The sequence below is a fragment of the Diadema setosum genome, chromosome 18 (genome assembly GCF_964275005.1).
Source record: "Diadema setosum chromosome 18, eeDiaSeto1, whole genome shotgun sequence".
In the NCBI taxonomy this organism is placed as follows: domain Eukaryota; kingdom Metazoa; phylum Echinodermata; class Echinoidea; order Diadematoida; family Diadematidae; genus Diadema; species Diadema setosum.
In genome coordinates this window covers 16193814-16206179 of record NC_092702.1, presented here as the reverse complement: position 1 = coordinate 16206179, position 12366 = coordinate 16193814, and the positions used below count along the sequence as shown (strand labels likewise).

Here is a 12366-nt window from a genome sequence, read left to right as displayed (position 1 = left end):
TGTATGATCAAATGAGGTTATTAGAATTTATTCAAAATTGTAATTTGCAGATCAGTGAGTTACTTAAGTGTTTCAAATCTAGATTTGAATGTGCAAATGATAATCTTTCCTGTATCACTACACAAGCATGTATGTATGCACAAAGTAACACAAATTTTGTCGTCTTTGGTTTCATAGACACGAAGCCAAGCAATTTGAAAAAAAAAAAAAAAAAAAAAAAAAAAACAGCATTGGTACATACATTCTTCTATCTCCTTAAAATCTAAAACTTTCATTAAAATTTGATTGATTTTGCAGTTCAGCTAAAATTCACATGGCAAAACATGATGATTACAGAGCAAAATGAAGTACTCTTGTTGTTGTTGTGTTTTGTGCTGCATTTCAAACAATTATAAAGCTTTATAAAAACTTAGACAACTTGCAAGGTAAGCCTAGAGCTACTGAAAGTACTCACTTCAAACTGTATTTGCAAATTACATTGTACATGACATTTGATTCTAAAGTTGAAATTATCAAGACTACAAATTAGTTATTGTACATGTACATGTATGCTATATCAAGGTCACAAGCTAGAATTCGCTTATTTTTTTTTCATTTGATGAAAAAATATTGACTAGAGTAATTACAAATGGGCTAGAAATAGAGTGTCAGTATACTGTATCTGTATGTGTAGACATCATGAGGACAGTGTTGATGCATGAGGGAATCCAAACTAAGACATTTAATTATAAATTGGTAATTACTTTTATTTGTTTTATTTTAGCTTTTGCTAGGTACCTGAACCGGGAAAGTACCCACCTAGAAGTCTATTTCATTTGTTACATGTTGTAGCATGATTTGTGGAACTGAATATGACACTATGGGGAAATTTAAAGTCAATCCCATGAATGCATTTGTGCACTAAAGACAAATGTCCCATACGTAAGTTGAGCCATGTCCCATACGTAAGGTGTACTTTCGTTGATTAAACCAACTTCATGAAAATATGCTTTATTCTTTTGCAGTGAAACTTTGCTGAAAGATACTTCAGTATTGTACCTTTCTTCACTTCCAAACAGAACTTGATCAGTAAGGTACTTTCAGAGAATTTTCAGTTCAAACTTTATTTTGAAAAATCCAGTTTTTCTCTGGTCCCATACGTAAGTTGGCATATTTTTCTTAATAAAACCATCAACCCAAGGTCAAATGACATCAAACTTAAACACAATATTCTTCTCAGGGATACCAGTCCTCCTGATGATAAACAATAAAATCCAAGTGCTCCTTCATTACTTTTCAGAGGTTTGAAATCTCTGAATGTCCCATACGTAAGGTGCGCGATATCTTGGACTTGCCCTTGAATATAAGACATGCCAAATTTTTGCATGTCTAAATTATGTAACGTGAGTTACCAACATTTGTAGTGTTTTTTCTCATAGTTCTCATAAGAGTCTGTGGATGTAATGTTGCTGTGAGGTAGGATGGAGGTGCATGATACTCATTCACATATAGTAACTCATATCACTAATTAGGTTTTAAGGATATTGATCTCAACGACCTAATTTTGAGTTCAAAATGTAACTGAGTTACCGTGGAAATGCCCAAATGTTGAAAAAATTGTAATGTCCAACACTCAGAGAAATTTTTCTACTACAAGTAGTGTTTGACAGCAATGGAGCCAAAATCCATTCTTGCGCAGTTTGTGCGTAGTTCTCATGACGTACACTTGTACATTGTATGTTCAAATTTTGTGTGTACCATTGCCAAAATACAGCCAGTCACATACTTGAAGAACATGCGACTTCAACATGAATAATGCAAATTTCAGATACTGTAATTATGAGCAAAATGTTTCCAAGGAGAGGTGATACATTTTGTAGCTGTCTTGAGTTGAAGTCAAGTATGTTCTTTTTTCTTTTTCCCTTCTCTCCCTTTCATTTCTTTCGCTTGTTCATGTTGGTTGGTTTTGTCCATGCAGACTTGTACAATTGTATGTGTGTGTGTGTGTGTGTGTGTGTTGCAACTTCTTTTCTTAGGACCTACTTACATGTACACAAGCATCTGCTTCTTTTTTTCTTGGTTTCCTTGAACAAATACAGTGTATGCCATACTGTTGAGATATTTCAAGTGTATTCTGTGAATTAAATCAACATTATTCTCATTACAGGTTTTGAAAATTGTTGTTACTGTTGTTTGACGTGGAAATGCATGTTACACTTTTAATTTGAAATGAAATGAAATGAATTTGCATGAAGTCAGACATCTCGGCCATGCGCTAGAGGTCAGACATCACATGGTGCAGGTTTACCCCCAAAAACGCACCTAATGTTCATGAGAATGTCTCAAATACATGTAGTACACTAACAATGTGGATGTGTTATAAAATGATCGGGCGAATTTTGCGGACTTGATGAAACAAATGCAAGACATTATCCAAACTGTCAGGATCTGTCTGGGGGTTTCACAATGGTAAATACAAACATTGTGCACATCTTTCATAGGTCATGCGGGTCCTTAAAGACAATTTCAAGAACAAATCACAAGCAAATCGTGATCCAATGTGCAGAAAATGTTCCCAAGAAATTATAAAAAATAATTTGGAATTGCCCCCGACCCAAAAACAACACCCATGAAGAATTGATGACGCTTACAGTAGGACCCCCTGCACTGGTTTAGCTATCTTTTGCAGGCTAGAATATGAATGTTGGATTTAGCTTCTTCTTTTTTTGACATTCACATCCATCACAAATAATCTCGTGCTCTTAAAATCAGCCTTTTTTGTAGAAAGATACACTGTAGGTCTAGTGTGTGTGAAATTCCTCGAAAAATAGATATTTGTAATACAGCTGTAGTTTGTTTATTTGTTCTTATAGTATTGCTGTTGTAGGGGGACAACATATAGAATTATCCCCACTAATTAAAAAGAAACGGTCACGTTTATGAGTAAGCCATCATTTTGATTATCAGCATTATGATTAGTCTTTGAACAACGATGAAATGTAAACACCTGGTAATTTAGACGTTTCAAGTGCTCTTTTTTAGAGGGTTTGTTCTGCAGGAGATTGTAATACCCTTTTGGTATGGCTATGAGATTTTCCTTGTACTGTTTATATTCCACATTAGAAAACAGGGTGTGACACTTTAAATGTACTTTTTTTTTCCCCTGAAATCTGAGAAAGAACTTCCTGAATGCTTTTACTTCCCAATGCTTTCACCCAATTATGAAATAAATTATTAAAATTTGTATATACATGTAAGGCACACATTAACATGCATTTCCTTGTACACCTTCCTAGTAAAAACTGTGGAGCCATACATTTGTATACCACATGTTTGTTTGTAGATAAAGTTTTTTATTTTACGTATGAACTTGAAAGTAGTTTGATGTGTATAACAAAAACAACAACAACAAAGAGTAATCCCAACCAAACTTAACAAAGTAAGACCCACATACTGTACAATGTACATCTGCTGTCAATATTCTGCGTGTGGAAATGTTCCAGAGGGTGATTTTCCATGCTTGGCCGGGTACAATAAATTGCTTATATGTTTTTAATTCGCAGTTCAAAATGTAGAATAGTATTACACTGTTTTTATAACAAGCAAATACTTTTCATGCCTTTATATTTGCAGCTCTTTCATGTCTTGCAAAATTTGCAAAAAATTTCCACTCTTTTTATTTTATTTTATTTTTCTTTTTTTGATGATCATGTTTTCTACTCCTGTTTCAGAGACTTTTCATTGTAATCAGATACTGGATAACTTTCTTTCCTGTAGCTTTTATTCAGGATGTCACACAGTTGTTACTGTCAACACATGACCAGGTTTGAGTTTCAAAGCAGCACTTTTATCAATCCCCAAGATGAGTTACATTGTACTTCTATAGCGTTGCGTTCTTAGGTGACTGTATGTCATTGTAAAAAAAAAAAAGTGGCAAGTACATTTGTAGTTATATACCAAATGTGACTTTTGAGCTAGGTTAGATTTTGAGAAAGGAAGAATTAAGGAAAGGGAAGGGTTGATAACTCATGAGAATTGAATGCTCTTAGCACACCAAAATAAATGATTTCAAATGCAGTGAGTCACTCTCTACTACACTGGATGTATAGAATTATTTGATTTTGATAGACCTAAAGTTGACATGTGCGCCAACAGCATTCTTGTCGGGATGATATCAAACCATGCATGATACATTTATTTGACTATTTTTGTATAATGAAGATCACTCTTCACTGTACTATACCATTGTGCATGTAACATGGTTTGATTGTACAATAGTATGTATTAAAAAGAGACGTCTGTTTCAATGTGGTCATCTTTGCTAGAAATCATTTAGAAATGCAAAGAAAAGCTTGATTTTGCTGGAGTTGTTGTTTTGTTAGATTCTTTGTCTTTCTTGGCACCATGTTCATCAAAGAATAACTTTGTGTACAGATACATGGTAAATCCACTCTTAATGATCTCTATATTTTTGCGTGCAGTGTTTTGTGGAAATCGATTTATGGACTTCAAACACATATTCACATGATATTGATAATGGTGGACTCCATTCCATTTATTAATGTACTTGATTAGTTGAATACCTGTATGATAAAAGTGATTTGCAATCTCCCGGTCATGAGCACAACATGATATACAATCTGTAAGGGGACAGCTTGCGGCCATAAACAACATTTTTGATTTCCAACACGTACACTATTTGTATTCTCCTCATTCACTGTGGACAAAAATTTCAATCATTTTGCAGGAATACATAGAGATAAATCATTGAAAGAATACTGCAATGATGTAAAAAGGTCAAAGAGATTCTATATTGATAAACCTCATATGTAAACATTGCCAAATTTGTACCAATTTGTACTTCTTAAAAGATAAAACTGTGAGGAATGTAAATATTGTTAGTTTTCAGCTGCTTGAATTTGATTGGTTTTATTAAATCAAGTGACCCCTTTTTCCTCCTTGTTCTTTCGCGTCTTTTCTGTCCAGTGAGGCGCGGGCATTGCTTATAGACGTTCTTCTCACCCTGGGCTGCAAAAGACCACCTGAGAACAACATTGGACAAGAAAAGACAACGCCCTCTAAAGCAAGAAATGGTAAGCTCCATAGATCATGACCATTTCTGTAAATTGTTGAAGGTCACAAAAGATATAATTTGCTGCGCTGCTGTTTTCTCCTCGTCATTCGAGTGCCAGTGACCATGATAAACCATCTCAGACAAAGGTGATGTACAGTATGTTTCATATTGGGATCTAACTACATGTACTTGTGTGTGGACTGGAAATTAGATCACTTGTACATAACCTTTCTTTTTTTTTTTTGTATGAATGTATTGATTCATGGGTAGATTTGTGACTGTCATATCAAAGTTAATCACTGTTGATAAATAAAAGCTATGACAGTAGGAACAGTAAAATGGCAATTTGCTGCATGTTTTACAGTAGAAATGAAGAGAATAGGAAATGTTAGCTAGTCAAATGACTGAATAGAGCTATTGTGATTGCTAACCATCTGGTGTCTGTCATCTTAGCATTTTAATTTTCATAATTTTCTGTTTGAAAACTAGTGGCTGGATCTCAAATACAGTTAGCAAGCATAATGGGGGGGGGGGTCGTGAGTGTTCAAATGAACTGTATATTTCAATTAATTTGCCTAATGTAGTATGCAGTGAGGGCGAAGTGTGTTATTTAGGTGAGCGTTAGACCCCAAGGTCTCTTATCATACATTGTAGCTCATACACTGGGCTGTATGCATAAAATATAGCAATTGCCTGTGCTAGCCTTTTACTTGAATCCGTATGCATAAAACAATCAATTGCTTGCTGTCCGCAGAGAGATGAAGCATTCTCACCATCTGGTGTCTGTCAGTGTCATCTTAGCATTTTAATTTTCATAATTTTCTATTTGAAAACTGGTGGCTGGATCTCAAATACAGTTAGCAAGCAATTAATTTGCCTAATGTAGTGTGCAACGAGGGCGAAGTGTGTTACAGGTACAAGTGCATAAAACGGACCTTTTGCTTGTTTTTGTTGGGCAATTGCTTATGATTATCCAAGCTAGAGCTTTTCCTTAACTGGGATGTTCCCTTTTAAGCATCATTTTCATATTCATAAAAGAAATGCCAAAGTTGTGCAGGCAGGGTTATAAATCTATAGAAAATTTCTCCTAGGATGTATAGGAAACTTTTCATTTCGACAAGGAGAATGCCCTGTGGTTAGCACGCAGAATGTGATAAGAAGCAGGTAGGATGTGTAACATCTGTGGATAGCAAGGAGACCTCTCTCCATGTGTGACCTGGCAGATCCGGGTTACTATAAGCAGCAGTTTAAGAAGTGATGGGAATCTGCATGTGGTTGTGTGTTTGTTTGTCTTTATGTGTGCATTCATATGCATCATTTTATAGCTCTTTTGCTGTCAGGAAATGTTCTCGCGCACACACACCCTTTCAGCTACACCGTATGTATCAAACCTGCCTTTGTTCTTGTGCTCGCACAGGTGTGACATCTCTTTTGTTGAAATCGCATTTGATTGCTGGTACAGGGCAAGCAAAAGGTTATGCATATCGATTTAAGCAATTGCTTGAGCTTGATCTGTTGGTTGACAAGCTTGTGCTTGTACAATGTAGCAATTACTTGCAAGCGGTTGCTACGTATGTTTTATGCGTGTGGCCCACTGTACATGCTGTATCTCTCTTTCCTGTCCACACTAGATACTGCTGGCACAAGAACTCCAACCACCCATCAAATTGACTCCAGGCTGTCACAACAAAGCACACAACACAGTCTGCAACAACAGGGTATGCAACGTGACACCCAGCAGAAACAACAGTCTCAACCACTGCATGTTGCAATGTCCCCACCTCAGCAGCAGACACCACATCCAGTTGTGCAGCACCTTGGTGCACCACCACCAACCAACCCCCCTCACAGTGTGCATCCAGGTGGGATAGAAATGCATCATGGTGTGCCAGTTTGGCCCGCTGTGTCTCAGAGTCAGCAGCAGCAGCAGAGTACTTTGCAGGCAGTAGTCTCCAGCATGGGCGTGACCCAGCAGAACCAGCCAACAATGGTTGGATATCATCCTGGTGTGCAGACATCCCAGGTTGCCAATGCTCTATCACATTCCCAGCTGCCACGAGGAGGTGTGCCGTCACAGGGTGCAAGTGATGTGGGTGCTGCTGTGCAACTAATGAGGAATACCCCCTCGGGTGGCATGCCTACTCACCTTGTTCCATCTGGCAATGTGCTTCCTCAAGCATCTGCTGCATTCTCACCTCACCCAGCAAATGTCATGACATCATCTATGATGCAAAGTGTCGTGCCTCACCAGAGTGGGATGGTGTCAAGTGCTCCTCAGATGATGACCTCTATGGGCATCCAGCATGTTGTGCCGCCAGGAAGTACCCACATGATCCAGCCCAGTCCAGGTCTACCAATGGAAGTACCCAACATGCAAGGATCTTCTTTCCTTCGCACAACCATGGTTTCACCACCACAGCCCTTGCAACAAATGAATAGCTCAGGGACTTATCAGCAACCAGCTGGACACACAGCTCCCACAGAACAACTGAACATAGCGGGGACCAGTTCCTGGCAGCAGTCCTCCACGGGTATCCCTCAGCACACGTCAGTCTCCGGCCTGCCATCCCCTGCTGAAGCACAGCTTATGATAAAGCGAGGTGCTTCCCAGGCAGGGCAATCTGTTGTCCTGCCGCATGCTTCCCAGGAGCAAGTGTCAGGAAGTGCCTCCTTTTCACAGTCAGCTGCAAGTGGAATGTTCATTCAAAGTAACATGTATAACCCAAGTCCTCAGAATCAGGGTATGCAGGAGGGTAGTATCGACTCCCGTCTTGGTCTGGGGCAATGGGGTTCAGCTAGCCCGGGCCTTCCTTGGGGTGAGAAACCACAAAGCTCATCAGGGTATTCCATCTCAACTCAGCAATTAGCCACACAGGCATTCAGTCCACCAGAGCAAAACAGTTCTCAGTGGTCCACCGATGACCAGAATGTTCCATCTCCAGAGTTAGCTAGTAAGACACCTCCAAAGGCATCTTCAGGATGGGGTGATGTAAGCCCAGTCCTTCCTGGATCTTCTCAGCAGAGGCTAGGGACAGATGGTTGGGGGTCGTCTGTACAGGCAAAAAACGTGTCCGACTGGGTCAAAGAGCATAATCCGCATGAGTGGGGTGCAGCTCCAAAATCATTCCCAGAACAGAGTACTACAAGCACAAAATCTGTCTCAAACCACCATGGTCAGATAGATCTGACTAGCTATGGCCCCAGAGGCCTGCACAATCAGCAACGAAAGCCAAGCAAGAGTCCAGGATCAAATCTCTCCTCTGAACATGATAACTATCCGTTTGACAAGAGCCCAGGTTTTGGTGGTGGCTATGGCAGTACAAGCAGACCTGGTGCCTACACTCTGCCTTCCAAACACAAGGAGGGATCCCCAGCTGCTGAAGGTGTGTCATACAGTGCCATGTCTGAACTTGGAAGCTATGGCATTGATGCAGGAAACGAGTATGGTGGAGGGTATGATGCTATTGGCAATGGAGGTGGTTATGCTGACCCTCTATCTCCTCCTGGTCAGCATGTGGGGAACTTTGCCTACATGCCAGAAAACAGGAGCCACCAAAGCCCTTCGCCAGAGCACTTTGAGATAGATGCCATCCGACAGTGTTTCCATGAGGATGAACAGGCCTCCATCCAGGAAGTTGGTCCACATCAGAAGGAGCTTAGGCGAATGCGAGAGCAGGACCAGCCAAATTGGTCACAGTTCAGCTCATCCAGTGACAAACCAACCTCTAAGGGCCACACTGCAGCAGAGCCACGGGGAGGAAGGAGGGGGTATGGGCGGGGCAGTCTTCTGGAGATGACCCCAAGAGCAGTGCCTTCCATGTCGGGTAGCCACCATCCCGGAAAATACAAGCAGAGGTACTCTCCAAGGAAATGACAGTTATGAAAACGAATCTTTTTCAACCATAGCTAATAAAGGAGAGAAAGAAATAACCTTGAATTAACCCACAAGAGGTTCTGATATTTGGCAACTTGAGTGTATTCTTATGTGATAATGAGTCGCTGTGTATAGCTGGTGCTAGGTGAGTCGGTCAAATTCATGTGAACATGTGATCTCATGGCGCAGTAGCCACTATATGATAATACTGTTCTTGACTGATGCATGTAGATGATGACTGTAGAATTCCATGACTTTTGTAAATATTTACTCATCTGGCAGTTCAGACATGCATTCATTTGCATATTATATGCATTGCCATTTGCGAGGACAGATGATGCCAAATCAAAAGCATTCCTACAGGAGGATAGATATTTCCTACTAATCACTTGTGCCAAGTCAGAGGAGGTCAAAGCTGAAGTTGATCAAAGGAAACTGATGATTTTGATTATGGAAATGTAGACTAGAAGGAGAGTTGTGATGACATGTAACCCCCAAATTTTAACCACAGCAAGGTAAAGCCACTGCAGCTGAAGTGCCTTTGGTTTCATTCACATCTACAAGAAGTCAAGCATTGCATATCCTTGTGCAGTGTGTTCAGAAGCTCTATGTCATAATCTGTTCTGATGAGGAGCTTCAGTGGTTTGAGCACTGAAGGAGAAGTTCACCAATATAATTCATCAGCAAATGGATGATATGAAGGATTGCTTTTCTTTTTAACCCACAGAAGGCTGGTTTGCCTCCCATTGTCAACTCCCCCCTCCCATCCTTTCCCAAAATGTTTTTCTTCCACTGCCTGTCAATGGCTACCACCTTTGTGTTCTTTTTTCTTGATTTTTTTCTTGTTTAATGTATGTTTCCTGAATATTTAGATACCTTGTTTGCAGAAGTTGGACTTATGGTTTGGGTATAAATTTACATTTTTCAATGAACATGATTGAAAAATCATGCCCATCATATCATGCATGCAAGGTATTTGCTTTTTTTTTGTTATCCTGTTGACAAAGTAATGGGCATTGGATATGAAGAACAAAGAAATGGAGACAAGTTAGATAAAACTAGATGTCACAAATCTGAAAATTTGATTTGTTTTGTAGTTGTCATTTGTCCAGTGTTACACAATTTTCAAGCCAGTGTACACTTTCAGATAACAACAAATAGACTTATCTTTTTTTTTTTTACAAAATATGTATGCCATGTAATACACATATAATGAAAAGGATGTAATACTTCAAAACACATTGTAAATCAAAGTTGTCACAGCTGTTAGGACACAAAATCACTTAAAATTTGAGCCGGATGATGAAATTTGAATATCACACTCCACTCTGCTTTCCAGTACTGTGTACTTTAGAAGAAAATCCATTTGTGACATCAATCCTGCATCATATTCTTTGCCAGTAAAATGTTGACATGGTTTCCATGGTAACTTGATCTGATTCCAAAGATTTGATGCCGTGTGACTTCCATGCACTCCCTCTCTCTTCAGCAAGTTTTAAGTTCCCAGGATCCTGTAGGGGGTTGATGTGCTCTGGTCCTCACGTTACGTGTATTTTTAACATTTGTTTGTTTTTCTGCTGGTGTCATGTGATATATGCTACTCCGTTACCAGTTATGATTGCGGCACCTCTACCTCAATAACCTGAAAAGCTAAAACAAGACAGTATTACTGTGCAACTTGTCGGCAAAAAATAAAAATGAAAATAAATTTTAAAAAATGAAAAATAAAAAATGGTGCATATAATTTCCTCCATGCTCTATATTTGTGCTCATACACAGACAACCTGCAGTATTCAAGAAAAAAATTGCATGAAGCTGTTTGCAGCTAGAGTCTGAAATCCCCCAAAACTGTGCACACAGGTCCCACAAGGACACTGTAGACAACTACATTGTAGTTAGTATTAAAGCCAGTTCATAGCTCCACCTTGCACATGAGATGAAAAGATCATTTTGCCTTGATAGGCATGCTGGTTTTCAAATTCACAGAGACAGCATTTGTGATGTAATGATTTAATCATGTAATCCCTCTGAGTGCCTGCCAGCCTCATATCCACCTTTCAGGAACAAATTTTGGTAATAGTAGTAGGGAAAGTTCATGCATTCATTGCAAATCAATGAATGGATGCCATCCCCCCTCCCCCCCCCCCCCCACTTAATTGACAATGGACCATTCTTGCCATCTGGTCTGTTTAAATGCATTCATCGTTTGAACATACATTTTATAAACTGTTCCATTGGGCACGCTTTTGTATTATGTCCCTCTGAAAAAGAGTGAAGTGCCTATAAACAAACTGAGAAAAAAAGAAGGCCGTTTGTACAGGTACAAATGTGTACAGGGGGTAATTACGAACTGGCTTTCGATATAGGGGACGTGGGGACCTTTGCGTGTAGCTACATTGATCACACATGCTATGAGAGTGATACTAATGTGCAGCTCAATATTTCACTCATTTCTGGTGTAGGAGACCTCCCACAATGATAGTGTCAGATGAAAACTCTGGAAGCTTTTACGGTTTGCTAAATACCCTCTTTTGACCCTCGTCTTGAGATCGTGATTGGAGTTATCATCCTTGTAAGTAAAACTAATACATGTATGTACATGTATAACAAATGAGGCTTTGCGAGCTGAAGTGAGATGAACTTTACTTCAGGCTTTTGCTGAATGTGCCCAAATTCTTCTAAGTGGGCCGAGTTTAGACATCTCGGGCAATCTGTACAAGAATAAGATCACATCCATGCAGTGATCTTTCGTTCCCCACTGTCCCGTATCTCGAGATGTGGTTGTAGAGCTAGACTTGCCATGTTGTGCGCATTCCTTTTTAGTGGTTAAAAGATTATTTTGAAGGGAAGCTTGGTATCAAAGTTCGTATTGGCATTGTGGAGACAATTTCCTCTACAAAGGTGTCAGACATATTCATCTACAGTATGTACTTTGATTAACCAGACTGCCAGGGTTGTGTGTGTGTATGTGTGTGCATTTTTTTTTTTTTTTTTACATGTTATGTGTTTTAGATTTTCTGTCACCAAGCTCAAGCTTAAATACACAGAAATAAAGGATTCGGAGGTATAAAATGGAAATGAATGTGCAGTCTGTGTGTTTGTGATGGTGTGTGGGTGTGTGTGTGTAGTGTGCTTCATGGACCAAACATCAGAGGTCGCGCTTGTTACATTCCGTGTCGAGGATATTCGCAAAAGCATGAGAAATACGTAGACATACATGTGTGTTAGATCCGATTTTGTTTTGTTTGTTTTTGTTTGTGATTTTTTGGTGGCTTGTGATGATGTTTGTGTTGTTTGTTTTTTCTATTCATTTTTTTTTTCACAGCAGGAAATTCTTCTTGACAATCACTCTTTATACATCTACACGTATTCTTTTTCCAAGTCCCATTAAGTCCTTTCACTTTGGGACTGGATGTGCCATACAACAAGTTTACTTGTT

At 39.2% G+C, this 12366-nt stretch overlaps 1 protein-coding gene across 1 annotated transcript in view; it reads left to right on the top strand.

Annotated features, from left to right (window-relative positions):
- The window catches only part of LOC140242160 (uncharacterized), a 68867-nt gene extending 56862 nt beyond the window's left edge, over positions 1–12005 (top strand). The window contains exons 10-11 of the mRNA XM_072321925.1: positions 4966–5072; positions 6685–12005. Of these exons, the coding sequence (XP_072178026.1) occupies positions 4966–5072; positions 6685–8927 (2350 nt within the window). The 3' untranslated portion in view covers positions 8928–12005. The remainder of the gene's footprint in view (positions 1–4965; positions 5073–6684) is intronic.
- The last annotated feature ends 361 nt before the right edge of the window (positions 12006–12366 follow it).